At 43.6% G+C, this 18687-nt stretch overlaps 1 protein-coding gene across 1 annotated transcript; it reads right to left on the reverse strand.

The window, feature by feature from the left end:
* Positions 1 to 2823: 2823 nt before the first annotated feature.
* SHROOM1 (shroom family member 1) lies at positions 2824 to 17937 on the reverse strand. The gene is made up of 5 exons (XM_035105386.2): positions 15435 to 17937; positions 13299 to 13877; positions 12423 to 12552; positions 8902 to 9174; positions 2824 to 6623 (listed from the first exon to the last, which is right to left on the reverse strand). Exons 1-5 carry the CDS (start codon positions 15974 to 15976, stop codon positions 6369 to 6371), a joined length of 1779 nt encoding a protein of 592 aa, XP_034961277.2. The 5' UTR covers positions 15977 to 17937; the 3' UTR covers positions 2824 to 6368.
* Positions 17938 to 18687: the final 750 nt, after the last annotated feature.

Genomic DNA, 18687 nt, shown 5'->3' on the forward strand with positions numbered 1-18687 from the left:
CAGTAAAAAAAAAAGTTTATCTAAAATAGTTGTGTGTTCATGCCCTAGTTTCACCTACCGGACATTGCAAGATGGGTACAGCATGGCAAAACTGTACTATTTCTAAACCTAACCTACTATGGTACTAAGCACCAGCAACCAGCACCTGGTCCCACGGTCTCACTTTCCCCCACGTTGCTCCAAGTTACATTTGAGAATGCAGCTAATACAAAACTCTGTGCATTTTTGCAGATACACACCTGTTGCCTCAAGAATAGAGCAACAAGCAGGGATTCTACAAAGGCCAGTCATTTTTAAGGTAAGACCTTAGCCTAGCCTCCACAGGAGACTGTGTGCTCTTGATTATGATTGCATTCAAAGGCCATCTTAAGGGAACACCAATTAAAAACACTAAACTGATTTGCGTGTGAATTTGTGAGTATACCAGTTCACACATGCTATTGTTTGGAAAATCATAATACCTTCAAGTACAGTGGTACATTGTTCTTGAACAGCTTGGCTCCCGAACAAATCGGCTCCCAAACGCCGCAAACCCAGAAGTGAGTGTTACGGTTTGCAAACATTTTTGGGAAGCCAAACATGCAACACGGCTTCTGTGGCTTCCGATTGAGTGCAGGAAGCTCCTGCAGCCAATCGGAAGCCGCGCCTTCGTTTTTGAACCATTTCTGTAGTCGAAAGGACTCCTGGAACGGATTAAGTTCGAGAACCGAAGTACCACTGTACCTGCCACTCGAACACACTTTCAATCGTTCCCACTTTTTCCCTCCCACCCTCCCCTTTCCACACAGGTGCTTCCTATTGTAAAAAGCAGCACCAGTATATTCCTTTGGGTCCTGCTCTGCCTCTTACACGCTCACCTGCTTTCCATTCCTGCCTCATCTCTCTTGTTACTATTTCTACGCCCACCTCTCCTGCTATTGCCTGCAGTGCACTTTGTTATATCAGAATTATGAAACCTTACATAACAAGAAAGCACTCTCTCTTGACACCTACTTTTCAGCCATGAGTTACCTTGGAGCTCTAAGAGAAAAGGCGCACATGAATAATAAGTGACTATTCCCAGGCTGCTTGCAGATCCTGTGGGATGGAAGTAGCGATGGAACGCATCTATTTCTTTATATAGTTTTTGAAATGTGTGTAAAAACTGAGCCAGCTGGTTAAGCCGCTTGAGCAAAAGGGGAGGTTACAGTCCCCTGTAGCTTTGCAAACCAGTAATTTTCCAGTTCTTTGAACAGGCTATGGAATGCAAGATCTAAAGAGCTCGGTTGCTTAATCTAATGCATATTTGGCTATCATGGCTGAAGGCAGGGGGATGAACATTTAGCAATTTGCGGCTGCTGTCTTAACCTTCCACCTATGACCCATGATTATCTTATCATACAGTATGTTAAGTCAACTGTACTATGAGACGGGGGAGGGAGGGGGGGAAGATAATTGTATCGTTCGCAGGGGTGGAACTGCAGTATATGGGTATATGGAATTTTAACATCTTGCTGATCTAAGTCCATAGCAGCCTCTACAAATTTGTCTATTTGACTGTGATAGTTGGTGTGTGGACCTACATTCAGTGTGTGTGAGAGAGAGGGGGGGGGGAGGGAGAGAGCGAGCGCCAGAGCCTTGTGGGTGGGGGTGCTTGAGGAATTTAATCTTTCTCAAATTCAGATGTGAACTGATCTGTCCCTCCACCACCTCCTCCTCCTGAGCTGAAGTGTGGATGGGAACAAGAGGTAGCCTTCAGATTTGTCCCTTCTCCAGATTTTGCAGTGTAACTCTTGCCGAAAACAACATCTCAAAAATGTGTATTTTAAGAGAAATTATATTTAGAGATGTGCAGAAAATATGCTCAAAAATTATGGAGTTGTATAATCTTTAAATGCAATTTTTTGTATGGATTAAAAATGAAAAAAACCATAGACCAACACGTGGACATAGGGTGGAAGGCGTTTATGAATGAGCACGGGAAAAATGGCACAGGCTGCAAATATTCTGACCCCTCTTATCTGTACCTATCTCCAGGCTTCCTGGAAACAAGATGAACTAGATCAGGGTGAGGAAACTCAGGACACAGGACTGAATGCACCCCCAGGCCACACCCCTTCTCAGGCCACGCCCCCTTTCCCCAGGCTTGCCCCTTTAACAGCCTTGTTCTTCCTCCTCAAGTGCCTTTGCATGGCTGGAATGCATCCTGGGAGTGGGATAATGCCTACTGCTTGCCTGGATGGAGGCTAAAGAGATGTGTTTGCAATGTGGCTGTATGTGTGTAGAAACCTCAGTTTTTTACTGTACAAAGGTAAAAAGTTGCACCTTTTGCTCTACATATTTCTGCCTCTAGCCATGCTTACTTGCTGTTTGCATGTGGCCCCTGCAAAACTGCCCATGAGGTAATGTGGTCCTCCGGCAGAAGCAAATTCCCCAACCCTGGGTAAGACAGACCTTTGATCGGAGGCATCTTTGCCAATGCCTGACTTAGATCTAGGCTATACTTCTGCTTTGCTCTTGCTGTTTGCCTTGTTCTTCAAAAGGAAAGGGAAAGGAAGGAAGATTGTAGCCATTTCTGCTTTCGAAATCCAGCCCAGATAAATGGAAATAGTATGAAATTCCTGCCAAGACGAATTTGAGCGCAAGCAGCAAGCCCTGACCCCAAACCTCCATGAATCGGAGTGGCCTCAGCCTCTGTGTTTTTATTTTTATCCTAAAACATTTTTTCTACCAACTTAAGGATGAAAGAAACTTAAGGCAGCTAATGCATTCAAATATCAAACAATCAAAACCTATATCACAATTCTCAATCATAAGAGCAGAATATTAACATTAAAAATAAAAACAGTAATCATTTCTAAAGCAGCTATCTAAACTAAGGCTTGTAGCCAATGTCACACTAAGCAAATCTCCCTTCAACACAAGGATTTCTGCACAAATTGGCCTTTTACCCTCTCTTCTCCAGCCCCATGCAAAGCCTAAAATTGTTCCGAAGATTCGCCCAAACAATGCAGAGCATATTTGGGGAGGGTGTATGTGTGTGTGGGGGGGGGAATACCCCTGGACTAATGAATCCAGAGAAGGCAAAGCAGGGTGTTTAATACTAAATATTGTGTTGTAAGGTAGGGTTGCCATATTTCAAACACTGAAAATCAGGACAGGAAAGTTGTTGAGCTAAATATTGTGTTTCTTCTTTCTCTCTATGTGTGTGCTGTGTCTACCCTTTTCTGTACCTGTAGACTGCAGCATATAGCAACTGACCAGTTTGATTCACACAGCTATTGGGCTTTACAACAGTGCAGAGAAAAGGGTCATGGTCACTTGTTGTAACAGTAATGTGAGGAACAAGCAAAAGGATCCGTTGCTGCCACTAGAAGGTGCTCATTCACCAGTGCAGGGGATACGGTATGTACTGTAAATGCACAGCCTCCAACAAACGACAGAGCAAAAGTTCCTCAAATGCAAGTGTCTCTGTCTTGTGGTACAGGGGTTAGCATGCTTGGAGTTCAGTATTCCCAGAGAAGTACTCCTAGGGTAGAGGAATTAACTACAGAGCATAGCCTGTTGTAATAACATCTGCACAGGTTCCAGGCCTCATTGAACTCAGTGGGATTTACTTCTCTGTGCTTAGGACTGTGCTGCTGCAGCTAAGGGCTCATTCAGACTTCCACTTGCCCCACCTCTTTCCCCTGAGAAAACCCAATCTTTAGAGCTAAATCGGAGCAAACATTGATTGGGTTTTCTTCAGATTGATGTTTGCTCTGATTTAGCACTAAAGAGCAGGTTTCCCGGGGGAAAGCAGCAGGTCAAAGGCAAAACCGCTCAGATACATGCATAGAAAACATGGGGCAAGCAGAAAACTGCTCTGACCCATGGTTTATAGGCACAGGACAAGTGGGAGTGTGGACGAGACCAAAGGCTGTGGCTCAAAATGCAGCTGGATTGTTCTTAGTTTGGATCAAAGCTGGTTTGGGGTGAAATGCATTAAAATGCAGGATTTCGTAAGAAACAATAGAATAGATGCAAGATAGATATGGTTTGTGGCTAACATGTGCACACCGCTTCCCAAACTGGCAGTGGGAACGCACAGGGGTTTACCTTGCCTGGGCTGGTTCACTCCAGCGGAGATTTCTCTGTGGGCTGGATCGCACGTGCGCCCGCAATTTCCTGCGTCTGCGCAGGCACGATTTCCGGCGGCGCAGAAGTGAATCTCCACGTCGCGCTGCGCCGGTTTAGCCCAGCACGGGGGGGGGGGTGTGTGTCTTGCCAAGCAGGTGACTTGGTTTGGGGGCGGCTCGTGGGCCAGTTAAATGACCCCCGTGGGTTGCTTGTGGCCCATGGGCCTTAGGTTGCCGACCCCTGGCCTAAGTCGTGGATAGGTTTTCAGTTGTTAATTGCAAATGCGATGGGCAAAAGGGTTTCCTTGGAACTGAGCTTAATGTCAGGGATACTAGCTCTCCTACACAATATCTCAGGTTGTTGATTGTAAGAGAAAAGGCTATTACCTCTGATAGTAAATCCAGATCCAAAAGGTAGCCCTTTTGCTCATCCCAACTGCAATTAACCACTGGAAACTTGCAGTGTTCCTTCTCTGGTTTAAGGAACCCCTTTCTGATTTTGTTGGACTTCCAACTTCCATCTGCCCCAAACCACCACAGCCATTGGTCAGGGATGATAGGAGTTGTACTCCAACAACATTATGTTCCCCATCCCAGTCTTGAACGGATCATTCTAGTCCACCGGTTCTGTCCTTTTCTCATTCAGCACCCTTTCCTTGTCCTTCAGTTAGACAAAGGCAGTCAAAGTAACCTACAAATGTGCAAATGGTGGTGGGCGTTTGAAAGGAAGATGTGGCAAAACAATTAATAACATAGCATATGGCCATTTGGCAGAGTACATTCCCTGGAGCTGTATATTGCACCAAAGCCTGTGTTTTTTTAGGTATTTGGTTTTTGTTTAATTATTTTTAAATGCCTGGAAATGCCATGTGTATTTATTTACCCCACTCCGATTTTTATGTTGCAATTAGAGAGGAGAGACCTGTGCATTACAGAAAATGAGCATTTTGATATAGCAATCATTGTAAAATGTATTAAACACAACCAGCATTTGGAATAGATTAGCCAAGTGGAAAGTTATGCCCCCTACACCCAACACTCTATGGCAGGCATCCCCAAACTCAGCCCTCCAGATGTTTTGGGACTACGACTCCCACCATCCCTAGCTAACAGGACCAGTGGTCAGGGATGATGGGAGTTGTAGTCCCACAAATATGGAGGGCCGAGTTTGGGGGTGCCTGTTCTATGGTGACAAAGTTGTGTTTTGGCCAAGGCCAGCAAAGAGGCACTCTAACAGTGTTATCATTTCCATTTTGCACAGAGTATTCAAAAAGATCAGATTCAGCTTAAGAAAATTATTAGGCAATGACTTGCCTCTTCCACATTGGGGGGGGGGCATTGAGGGTGTTCTGGTGAAGAATTGCCCAATCCCTGGAGCCAGGACCCATCAGAACAGACCAATGGTTGAACCCAGTTAAAGGCAGCTTCTTATGTCTGCTAAATTTACATATTGCTTCTTAAGGAATAAATGTTTTAATTAAATGGAATGCTGTCCCCCAAAAAAAATCATTCATAGGATACCAATTATTGCATATAAAATCTGGGTACATATTTTGAAAAAGATATGGCTGTATATGGGAAACTGGAAATAATTTTAAGCACACCTAGTAAGAGTAAAGTAGGAGAGCAAGAAAGAAAGGCAGGCAGAAAGGGGTATTCCTCAACATCCTGCACACCCATGTTCTGAAGAAACAATTCTAGTACCTGAATAGCTCCAGGCTGGGTTTTATTACTGTTTCATAGAGTTATTGGCCCTGCAAGCTGCTCCCTTGTTAGAGGGAAGCTCTGTGGTTAAACTGGAAAAGGAGTTCGTTAAAAGGCCTGCAAGTGTTGTGCCTGCAAGAGTTGGTGCTATTGTGTTTCACATTTAAACGTGAATGTTGCCTGTCAATTAAATACCCACTCCATCCAGAAAGAGGAAAACATTTTATGATACTTATATATTCTTTATTGGGATGATGTCAGTCTGGAAACAGACCAGCAGTCTGCAGGAAAGAAAAACAGCGCACCAGCTCATTAATGAAAGGCAAGACGCATTGCATCAGTCATTCCAAGATAAAATGCATTGCCACCTACAGTTAAGGTTTTGTCACTTTCTCCTAAGAATGTTTGCCTGGGCCAATTAAGCCCTTGTCAGCACTGAGGCACTGAGATGCCTATGTGAAGTCACCAAACACAGCCTTGCTCCCTTCTTAAATGTTTCCATGGATACAGATGGAGTTCTAGCGCAGTCGTTTCATTCATGAAAACAAGTGGCCTGCTAATATGGCTTTAAGTAGGAATACTCTTCTCCAACCTCTCCAGTTTCTCTTCAAGAAACTTCATCTGCTCCTCAAGGTCCTTCTGTTCAATCAATAGTGATGTCTTTTCCTGTACAAAGTGCTTGTAGTCCTGAAGCTGCGTTTCAGTCATGTATTTGGAAAGAATACCCGACACCACCCTTTCTCTCCGATCCAGGTTCTCTTTCAGGTCCTTTGCATCCTCCCGCTGCCTGGACAAGAGTCTGTGCCGCTCTTTTAATGACTGCTAAAGACAACCAAAACAACTCAGAAATTAGTGTGCAAACATTATAACATGCAACGATTATTTCCTTCTGTCCTGTAGTCACAGATGCCTATTTATTCATAATACAGTGGTGCCTTGCAAGACGAATTTAATTCGTTCTGCAAGTCAATTCGTTTTGCGAAAATTTCATCTTGCGAATCGCGGTTTCCCATCGGAATGCATTGAAATTTCTTTTTCTGTCCATAGGAACGCATTAATTAAATTTCAATGCAGGTTCCGGTTTCCGCCGGCAGGAATGGCGGACCTGTTTTCCATCCCTCTGACCTTCGTAAGGAATTTGGCGGTTGCTAGGGGAGTAAATGGCAACCCCCTACCCTCTCCGGGGGTTACGGAGAGGGGCCGCTGGCCCGCGATGCCCCCAGACCCACTCCGACTGTTTATGGAGTGGGGGGAGCTTGGGCTGAAAAGCACTTACGAGGGCCAGGACTCCCGGACGCTAATCTGCATGGCGGGGATTTCCATGGTTAAAGAAGATAATTAGGCTTAAATCTATGGACATACTTCAGAAGGAGGGGAAGAAGCGCTGTTTACTGCTGAGAAATTTATGCTGCTGAGGGAGAGGAGTCAAAGGCTGTATATCATCTGGAAGAAGGATTGATGGGGACGGAGCGATAAGGGAATTGAGTTTTTTTTTATTTTTCTTCATATGAGTTATTTCGTACCTTCCCAGACGCGATGTCCTGGCTTGTTTGGAGTGAAAGAGAAGCAAAAGACTGTGTGAGTTGAACTTTATAAACTGTTGTTACTGAGCATATTTTTTAAAGATGTGGAGTTGCCGATGAGAAAAGCCCCCCCCCCCTAGTCGGACGGAAGGAGTCCTGGACGCGTTCGGAGGATTTATGAGCTGTGACGCACTTTGAATTGGAGCAGCGACCTGAAGCTAAGTTCAGCTATAGGGCAAGGAGATCCATTAATTTACCAAGAGTTTATGGTTTGATGTTTGGGTCTTCTGCCTGGAAAAGCTGTAAATTCTATAAAGATCGTTAATCTTCATGGCTATGAGAGAAAACGAAAGTGATTTGAGTTTTTTTTAAGATGGCGCTGCTTCGTGTTGAGAGTCGACGCAACAGGGAGCTCCAGACCAAGAAGATTTATGGGGAGGCTGGACTACAGGAGAAAGAACATCTGTGAAACCTTGTTTGATATTTATCTCAGCAGCTGGGAAATAATCGGTTGAAAGTGGAAAACATCTATGTGACTGTAAGGGGAAGATCTGGATTATTATGAACTTGGAGGACGATTTGAACTTTAGAAAAAAGACGGCAGTGGACGGTTGCGAGGAATCCCCAATTTCTTGAAGCATGGGAACCCAAATAAAAAACTTTCTAGACGATTTGGCATAACATTCGGTTTGATTGATATATATATGTGTATAATTTGAAATAATGAATGTGATATAATTGGTTTTAATTGGAAAATTAATAAAAATATATTTTAAATAAAAAAAATTTAAATTTCAATGCATTCCTATGGGAAACCGCGATTCGCAAGACGAATTTTTCGCAAAACAAATTCGTCTTGCGAGTCACCATCAGATCGCAAGATGCATTCGTCTTGCGAAAAATTCGTCTTGCAGGGCATTCGTCTTGCGAGGTACCACTGTATTTATTATCTGCTCCTCATTATGAAAAGTAATCCCAGAGCAAGTTACTAAAAACAACAGAGACTCTTGTGTAGCTTCAATATGGCACATGTGGTGTATTTTATGGACCCAAGAAGTGAGAGAAATGTGATCAGAGCAAACAAATGGATTTTACCAACATCATTGAAGTTGCAGAATGATCCCCACCCCCGAAATATTTGTGCTTGTCTGCAGGTACAGCTTATGGTGGAAAGACTGACTGAGGATCAAATTAAATGTAACACACAGTAAATGTATGAACAGTTGCTTGCCAGCCTGAGGGTGCAGTAGAGACAAGGCTGTAAAACATTACCATCCCTAGCTGCTTCCCTGTTCTTTCTTTCTTTCTTTTTTAAAAAAAGCTTTCTGTCTACTTTTCTACCCATCTTTTACTTTATGGAAATAATTTTGAAGGGGGAAATGGCCAGAGATGAAAGGGATCCCATACACCCCACTTCCAATTCCTCTGGTGTCTCCTATGTCGTGTGTCTAGTTCCCAGTCTCCAAACAAGAGTTAATACTTCGCCTGAGAGACCTCCATACTGTGGAACACTGAAAAAAGACTTCAGAGGGGCAGAAGTCAGATTGGGGACAGCTGGCAACATGGTGATTTCTCACCTTCTCCTCAGCATCTGTGTTTTCATCCATTTTCTCCATAGCGTTTTGGACCCGAGCAAGGCGGCTGGAGAGGCACAGCAGCAGGCTCACCACCTTCTCCAGATCACCAATGAACATCATGTAGCGCTCATACTCATTGGGTTTACACAGGTCTTGGACCAGAGACTCGAGCTCCTTGCCACGCACAGCATACCCCTTAGCTTCAGACTCGATAAGCTCCCTCTCAAGCCACAGAGCCTGTAGCTTCAAATGGATGCTGGAAATAAGTTCTCTCTGCAAGGAAGGAAGCCATTGAGAAACTGAACTGGGTTTGATAGACAGGTTTTAGTAGGGTGGTTCTCGGATAAGGTGGCAGGCCTTGAAGGAACACTTAAGAGGAAAACATTCTTAGCAAATATCTTCTACCTGGCATGGCAGGGTTTATAAGCCTATTTTTACTGCCTTAAGCTCCTAGGTGAGTTTCTATGGGAGTGAAGGAAATCCAAGTCTGTCTAAAACATTGGACAGCTAGGAAGGCCTATTGCTCCATATTTGCCTCCACAAAAATTGTCTTATTGAGGTTTCAGGGATATCCTAAAAGGGGACACAAAGCTTGGGCTAAAATTGCTTCTGAGTATATAGTTACTTTTCAAGAAAACTGATTGAGGCAAGCCTTTTCACACAATGCAGGAGCAAAGCTATACAATTCTGTAATAAAACAAATACAAATTATTATAATGAAAATGCTGGCAAATATTACTTAGGTGAATGCCTTTTTTCACCGCTTGGCCTGGGTAGTAGTAGCTGCTATTATTATTATTATTATTATTATTATTATTATTATTATTATTAGATGGTTCACAGAACAAAATCAAAATATAAAACAAAATATAAAACCACAAAACATACAATCAAAATAAAAACAACAACCCAATAACCCCCCCATAAAACACATTTTAAAAGGGCATAGGATGTCAATGAAATCACCCAAAGACCTCGTTAAAAAGTTACATTTTTGCCTGTCACCTAATGGTGTATAATGAAGACACCAGGCGAACTTCCCTGGGGAGAGCATTCCACAAATGGGGAGCCACTGCAGAGAAGGCCCGTTCTCATATTGCCACCCTCTGGACATCTTGAGGAGGTGGCACATGAAGCAAGGCCTCAGAAGATGATCTCGGGGTCCAGGTAGGTTCATATGGAAAGAGGCAGTCCTTGAGGTATTGTGGTCGTGAGCCATTTAAGGATTTATAGGTCAAAACCAGCAATTTTAATTGGGCCCAGAAACTAATTGGTAGCCAGTGCAGTCAGATCAGGGTTGGTGTAATGTGCTCAAACTGTCTTGCTCTGGTGAGCAACCTGGCCACTTAATTCTGCACTAGCTGAAGATTCTGAACGTATAACGCATTGCAGTAATCCAACCTTGAGGCTACCAGAGCATAGACAACAGTAATGAGGCTATCCCTGTCCAGATAGGGGCATAGCTGGGCCACCAGCCAAAGCTGATGGAAGGCACTCCAGGCCACTGAGGCTACCTGAGCCTCAAGTGACAGCAGAAGATCCAGGAGTACCCCCAAGCTATGAACCTGCTCCTTCAGAAAAGCATTCCCCAAGCAACACCCTCTGGGAACGACCATCCAAGTAGGACTGGAACCACAAGGGTCTAAAACGCAAGTGGTTGCCCTGACTGATCCGAGCATCTTGTCCACATCCTTGAGCCTTATCAGCTGAAACTCATCTAATACAACAGGACTAGACTGTGCTCCGGACACCCCATGAGATTCATCTGCAAGTGGGATTCAAGACTTACAGTCACCAAAGAACTTTGTTTCTGGCATTTCCATAAGTGTACAAAATAGTGCACACCACCATGGGGTCCAGCTCAGCCATCTGTCCTCAAGCAGGCATCAGGCAGAAGAGGAAAAATAAGATTCCAGGAAGTGGAGGAAAGCAAGCTACTGGTCCCCAATTCTTTTAAAGCCTCAACTCTCTACAATAAAGTCAGATTCCCCTGTCTCCGGGGTCCTGGTATGCACACAATGAATGTCACTATACATCAGAGTTGAGGCAGCCACACCTCTGTCTGATGCCAAGATTTATCAACATTTAGATGGGGAAAAGCATGGTGGGCCAGATATGGAGTAAATAAGTGGGTCCTGTCTATGTATGTGATAGGCGGGATTCAGCCACAGGAACTTGAACATGCATGTTTATACTAACTAGGCTGCCCCTGTAGGCACCTAAAATGGTTTTTAAAACAGAGGGCAGTAAGATCAACATGGCCACGTTTTAACAGTGATTTATTTATTTACCTTTGTGCCTTGCTCAAGAGGCTTATGAGGTTCTTGCTCACCCATTTATTCTCACAGCAACCCTATGAGATAGGTTAGGGAGAGAGGGATTGAGTAGCCTGAGCTCACTCAATGAACTTCATTGTTGAGTGGGAATTTGAACTTGGCTCTCTCTGATCTTAGCCTGGCGTTCAAACCACTATCCAACACTGGCGCTTATATCAATGGCTGGGACAAGTCAGGTTCATCATAGGAAGCAACAACTTATAAACTGCCGAAGAAAGTTACAGGTGGGCAGAACATGACTGGCAGAGTTGAAATGTCGCCAAGTTTTAATGACTAGTGAGCCTCCTTTGCAAAGAAACCTGGGATTTCTGCCAAAGGAGCCTCAGTATAACTATTTCCTCAGTTATGGTTTCATTCTCTGCATTGTGAAAGCCAATATGACACACCAAGCCTGTCAATAGGAAGGGCTGCCAGATCTCAAAACGAAGCGTATCATATTCCCACGGGATGCCAGGTCTCCTTCATGTAGGGTTCATGGCCTGGTCTCACCCAGTTCACAGCCATGAAGCTATTTCTAAGCAGGAGAATCTGAGGCAAACTGCATTTATTCAAAATGGAACCAATGTATGCCAGATCTTCTGGCAAAGACATCACAACATCACCAGTGGAAAGGATGAAATAAGAGCAAAAACCTGTTGATGTAAAGGAGGGCAATTTAAGCTCATCAGAACTGCACAAGTGATGGAACTAAGGGTATTGTTTAGGGATTTTTTTGTTGGAGGAGGTTGTTGCTGTTATTGGTATTTTTTTAAATATTTCTTTATGTGTTATAATTTATGTGGAAATTGTTTCAGTTGGGTTGTGTGCTTTTTGATGCTTTTTATTGTTTATGACTATTTTTGTTATGTTTGTAACTATGTGTTTTTTTATGTTGTAAGCCGCCTTGAGCATGGTTTTAACTGTGGAATGGCAGCATACTAAAACAGTTATGTATGTATGTCTATATGTATGTATGAAAGGATGCAGTCAGACAAACATGGAAGCTTAGGAAACTGCTGGAGGGTGTGTCATGTGTCACGGCTTGAGGAGACCTCCCAAATCTGGATTGGGATGGTTGTCCAAAGGTTGTCTGAAGTTTCCCCAGCCCTACTACACTCACATATCAGAGAGGAAGTCCCATGGAACCCAACAGAACTTCTGTCTGAATAAACATATACAGGATTGCATGGTCACTTGTCTACCTACTTTCTTTGATGTAATGCTGTCTGGATCATCAAGACTTTCTCTGCTTTTACTCAGAATTTGATCTGTACTTTGCTCAAGAAAACTCTGAGTCCCATGAGATGGGTCTGCTGCACAGTCACTGCTTCTTTGGCTGTTAAAATAAAAGAACAATCATTATAAATGCTTCTTTAACAATGTGACAAATTACATATTAACAGAGATATTACTGATCACAAAAAAGTGCTCAGACAGAGCACTCAAAACCACTTTTGCAGCCTCTCAAACATTGGGATGCCATTCAAAGTATTACTAATTCAACAAAGATACTGTAATGCCTGCTGGGTCACCATATTTTGCAGTTTGTTAGGAACCCCTGGTGTAAATTTTCTTAATGGGAATTCAGGGTTATTAGGAGTCTCCCCCCCAATGATTTTCTTGCAGGGTGGGGTATGAAGCCAATACTCTGCTGGGTGTGGGGCATGTGTGTGTGTGAGAGAGAAATGTGGTTAGCAGTTTCAAAGGAGTCAACACGGGTGCCCCTCCCTGCTGGCGAAGTGAGAAAGAAGCATATGCTGTGGGTTCTGGTGAAATCTTGTGAGTGCCCTGCAAATTTTTGCAGAGGCCCTCCTGAGATCTCGCTGGTACCTGGAAGCCGCACAACCCAGTAAGCGAGGCTTTGGCAGGACTGGCAAAGGTAGGTGAGTTCTGTGCAGCATGCATACCAGAGAGCACCTTCCCATTTCACCTCAGGTGGCAAAACAGGATGGGATTCCCCTGCCCCTACCCAAAGTATGCTTCCTGTGGCTCTCTGTGCCATATAAACTTACAGTGTATGTGCTTTCCTAACCCAAGAAAATCTTTAATAAAAAACAAATAATAAGAAATATATAAACTTACTCTTTTTCTTGGACAGACTGAATTCCCTCCTTCCTTCTGCAGGATCTGCCTGGCATTGAAATGTTCACAGGGAAAAGGCCTTCCATGAGATCTAAAGCAGTCTTTCTGGTGGGATGGGGTGTGAGGATGTCAACCAGAGACTTGTCTTTGGCAATAATCTCAACTGCAAGGTCTTCACACCTTTGGTCCTCTGTCGATATTGACTGTGCTAAAGATAAATCTGTGCCTTGTGCTGGAAAGTTACAATCATGCTCATCTTGCAGAGCTCCCGAATCTGCTAATGGATGGCTAGTATCTCTATGTCCTTGGCTTTCTAACAAGGCAGTGCAATAATATGCCCTCCTCTCTGAGTCATGGGTTGCGTTATTTGCCTCTAATTGCTGCCACCGGGTTCTTCCAGAAACACTGGAAAGTTGGGATTTGTCACTGAATTCTTTTTTCAACTGAGAATGTCTGCTGTTCTGTTCTTTGAAAGCCGGGAAGTCAAGAGCCATGTCTGCACCATGTGAATTTTCAGGAGAATTCTCATCTTCTCTGCTATTTCCAAGACTAGATTCTTCTTTCTCATGGATAGGGAAGCTGGAAGAAAGACAAAGCTGTATACAATTATTGTGATTCTTCTTTGCCTCTGGGCTCCAGGGATGGAGTACTTAACATGTCTGGTTAAGTCCTGCTTTCAGGTTCATGACTGGTAGGTTTATAAACAGCATTATTATTATTATTATTATTATTATTATTATTATTAAGAACAACAAATAGAAACACAACTGTCTTTCAGCAAGGCAGAGCAGCACACAGCCTTCTCTTCCATCATATAGAAACATAAGCATGTGCACACACAGCCATACCCAGTAGGACCACATCACACCTAGCAAGTATTAAAGGGGGAAACCAGATTATTCAAATACAGGCCCCTGAAAAGGTACATTGAGTACACAACAGGAATTGTGCGGGGATACTACCTTTCCCCACAACTGATTCTGCTCCTGTGTCCATCACACAGAAATGCAACAAATGACGCTTCCTAGCATGGACAGAAGAGGAAGCTGCATCTAATTAATTTCTGTGCATCAAGCAAAAGTCAGATATTTAGCTGCAATGTCTTTCAGGCTCCCCCGCCCCCTGCCCCACATTTAACCAGACATGCTCATAACAAAGGTGCTCCCCAAACCTTTTGTTTTTGTTATTTGAGTTATATTGGGGCCACTGTGTTGTGTTGTATACAATAGAATTCTTCAGGCATGGTATAACCATGCTTTAGATACAGGTAGGTAGCCATGTTGGTCTGCCGTAATCGAAACAAAATAAAAAATTCCTTCCAGTAGCACCTTAAAGACCAACTACTGTAAGTTTGTCATTGGTATGAGCTTTCGTGTGCATGCACACTTCTTCAGATACCGGCTACAAATAGATGCTTTAGATGTATGGTGTTAATGTGGCCCAAACTTAAGGGTCACACAGACTATGCTGTGTACCACACACATCTCTGCTCTCTCAACATCTCGCTGCCATCTGTGCCCCTTAGTATCTGTCACCTGAGGTGACTGCATCATGCCTCCTAGTGTTAGGGGCTGCCCCGGAGCCTGGATAGAGAAGGCTGGTTCGGGGCCTGAGAATGCTTTGCAGCAAGGAAGATGCTCCAGGCTGCAGTTCTCATAGCCCGCCACATGGGACAGCAGCACACAGAAACAAACATCCCCAATTCCAGTCCCAGCAGTTCCCGACACTCAAGACCAGGCATCCCCAAACTGCGGCCCTCCAGATGTTTTGGCCTACAACTCCCATGATCCCTAGCTAACAGGACCAGTGGTCAGGGATGATGGGAACTGAAGTCCAAAACATCTGGAGGGCCAAAGTTTGGGGATGACTGCTCAAGACTATTATTAAGAAGCAGTGGAGGGAGGCAAGCATGATTATAGTGTCAGCAACATTCTGTTCCTCTCCTTCAAAACTGCACTTTTCCAGGCCAAATTGATTGTGCCAAAGTGATTGTGAGCTTTTCCCAGGGGGTTGCAGAGTGCATCACCTTCTATGTATTATACATTTTATATGTGCATGTGTGCTCTCTCTGAGTTAACATGGCAGCTCAGAATAAATAGAAACGCATTGGCACCAAATGGGAATGTTTATTTTTACCTGGTACTAGGTTCTTCCTTGACTTGCTTTCCTTCTGCGGAAGCCGGAGACATCATGGCAGGCTGTGGTGCTCTTCTGCTCGGAATAAAACTCCTACTTTCTCTATGGAGGGAAGGGAGGTCAGAGGCTACATCTGAGCCACTGCTGAAAGACTCCTTAAAAACCTCATCGTCCATCTCAGCAGGAGCAGGAAGGGCTGGTGAAGAATGAAGGGGCTCCAAAGGTACGTTTGGATTTGGCAACCTGCCACTGATTACACTTGGGAAAGTGTGCGATACTTTATTTGTGGTAGGAGGTTGTTTCAGTTCATGGGCTGTTGAATTTGATCCCCTTTGTCCTCCAACACCTTCCACATGTGGCTGTCTGGGTCCAGAAGATGCAGGCTCACAATGCGGCAGAGTATTTGGATGCTTTTCTCCTTGCCAGTCTTTGCCTGTCTGTGGCCCAGAGGAAATATGCCAGCTCTTCAGATGGTGAAGCTGATCTGTACTTTGGCTCAATGGGGACAGTCTAGCCATTTCAGAGGTCCCAGGTTCTCCCATAGACTCCCCTCTTCTTCCAGCACTTTGCTTTGCAGCCACCAGAGCATCTGTTTTGTCAGACGGATCAGCTTCCAGTTTCTCCTTTGATGGGGAGCTAAAGTTTGGTTTCAAATATCGATATTAAAAAGCAAAGTCACTTCATTTCATTCATCCTTTGCCCTAACAGACCAGCTTCCATTGCCTAATTATAGAATGAGGCTTCCCTCCCCACCTAGCGCCAAATGGAAAAAGTAGGGAAGCATTTGGACTGAGAAAATGAAAAATAAAAACTAAACTTTTGACGCAAAAGATGCAAGCACCTGGAAGCTCTCTGATACCCAAATTGTTATTCATTCGTGTGTAAAATCTGCTAGGTAAACACACCCTCAGTGATGTTAACTGACACATGTGAATTGATTTTGTGTAAGGCTTCCTATGTGATCACTTACCGTAGCTATTCCCTCTCAAGGGTGTTTAGCTGTACTGCTTCTATCCAGGGCAACAACCATCTTAGGTAATGAACACCAGCTTTTTGTGTGCATGCAAACAACAACTTGTTCATTTGGTATATTAATGCACGCATTAAAAGAGCAGGTGCCCCTACAATCAGATAATAACAATACTGGGGGCAGGTGGGTTATAAAATGACCTGTTCCCTTCCTTTAGAGCAGCTGACTGTGCAAACCTAATAAATCTGAAGCACTTTTATGAGTTGCTTTGAAGTTGGAATCCTAATGCACTGGAATGCAGTTATGGTACCACATTTCGTTCTGGAAAGGAACTGAAGAATTTAAAGGGTACGGGAAATGGAGGTAGCTGGTGAAGGTTGACGTGTGCTATTTTAGCTGGGCCTGTGGCTTTCTCTGTCAGTGAAAGATAATAAAATGTATCATCCATAGTCTATCAGTCTGTGCTAACTGACGGGATAATCTCACATCTAAATATTTTTCCATCCTTCACTTAACTTGAGTTTTAACCAGTCTTTTTATACTGCATTCGTGCCAAAACTCCCTTTTGTTTTAAAGTTCTATTTTAAGTATGCTGCATCTTAAGAGTTATAAACAGATCCAGAGGAAACTTCCATTTTCTTCTCCTTAGGCATGTCTCCCCCTTGCAAGTCAAATGCTGTTTCAACAGGAGATCAGATGGTGGAGCTATGATCTCAAATAACACCAAACAACCACACTCTCCAACTCTTGAATTTGCTGCACTCATTCTTGATTCCATCTTGAGTACTCTTTAAAACCATTATCTGCAACCACTGCATTCATTTGCAATCCCAATAGTGCTACATAGAAGGCAGAACCATTCAACCCTTTCAGTTATATAGATGTTTTGTTATTCACTTGTTTGTTTTCAAAGCGACCGATCAACAAAATATATGTGCTGGAATGAATGGGAACTGAATGGAGAATGCAATTCCATTATGCCAGCAACCGTGCACATTCACAAGAAAGCCTGAACATACATTCACCCAGTCCTCATGCACAGTCTCAAAATGATGGTGGGGCAAGTGACTGTACCCAGGAGATTTCGTGCATAGCTTGGTCAATAGGAAAGTTGCACAGTGTTATATCACAGTAGCCTGGCAGGTAGAATTGCTCAGATGTATCTGAAAAAACTTATACATTTGGGTGGAACTAAGAGCTGGTTCAGACATGTAACTGTGTTGGTCTTACCATGAGACACATTTCCAGTGATGCACTTACACTACAAACCTAATGTATGACTCACCCCATACAGCGATTGCCTCCCAGAAACAATTTCCATGACCATCACAGTAGCTAAAACATTAGGGTCCAATGGAAATGGAACCAGAAGCAAATGGAAATTCCTTCTGAGATGCAATGGCCAAACTTCTGAAATGGGGCATGCCTGTCTTAGGTTCTCCACATGAACGCACCCATGGGAAAAGCCTATTCTCATCAAGACATAACACAGTGAAAATCTAATCGTAAGAGCTGGTCCTGTGAATATTTGCACACTTACTTGGGGTGCGTGGGATAGTATTCATGCTCTTGAGCCGACAACGCAGGGCAGGCTGTGGAGCTATAGAAAACCTGGGAATGGAAAAACAACCATGTTTTATGATGAGGAGACCCCTCCATATGACTTTGTAGCTCTCTACTTTTCATTTGCATGCTAACTCACTAGAGAGAGATTTCTCAGCCCTAAATAAAAAAGGTCATATGTAGTTGAGGTGGGACGGGACTGAAGGTCCCTCAGTTCCAGAAGAAGAAACATTAGAAGACAGAACCTAAACTTTCCTTGGTTCCGAAGTAGTAATACACATAGATGGGGAAACTGCAGCTCCCCAGCAATCACCATGGCCCATGGTCAGGAATGATGGAAATTAGAATGCAGCAACATCTTGAGATACATAAGGTCTTTAGCCGCCTCTTAAGAGTTCTCTAAGGCATAGTGCCAGAGTACTCTGCCATGCTTATCTCCGGAACCTCATTTGTCGAATGGCATATACTAGGAAAATATTAAGCTGCACTATCCTCATCCTGAAACAGACCAAAGGTCCATCTTGCCCAATAATAGAATTTGCCTGCTGCTTCCTGATCCTTAAAACAAAAAGTGACTAGCTACCCTGAAATATATACTCGGAGTCGAGAGTGAATTTCATGCTCTTTATTCAGCTCATAGTCATCAAGGAGGAGAAGAGAAGACGAATGGCTCTTTTCCCAAAACCATCTGCTTATATACATTATTTACACAATGGGCCT

This window comes from Zootoca vivipara, chromosome 2 (assembly GCF_963506605.1).
Source record: "Zootoca vivipara chromosome 2, rZooViv1.1, whole genome shotgun sequence".
Lineage (NCBI taxonomy): Eukaryota > Metazoa > Chordata > Lepidosauria > Squamata > Lacertidae > Zootoca > Zootoca vivipara.

What these genes read in the sequence shown, in the direction of transcription:
- SHROOM1 (XM_035105386.2), bottom strand. Translation starts at nt 15,976, where the DNA reads ATGGGAGAACCTGGGACCTCTGAAATGGCTAGACTGTCCCCATTGAGC. An exon ending in AAGGAAGAACCTAGTACCAG is followed by an intron (nt 13,878 to 15,434) that starts GTAAAAATAAAC and finishes TCTTTCTTCCAG; the next exon opens with CTTCCCTATCCATGAGAAAG. An exon ending in CAGTCTGTCCAAGAAAAAGA is followed by an intron (nt 12,553 to 13,298) that starts GTAAGTTTATAT and finishes TTATTTTAACAG; the next exon opens with CCAAAGAAGCAGTGACTGTG.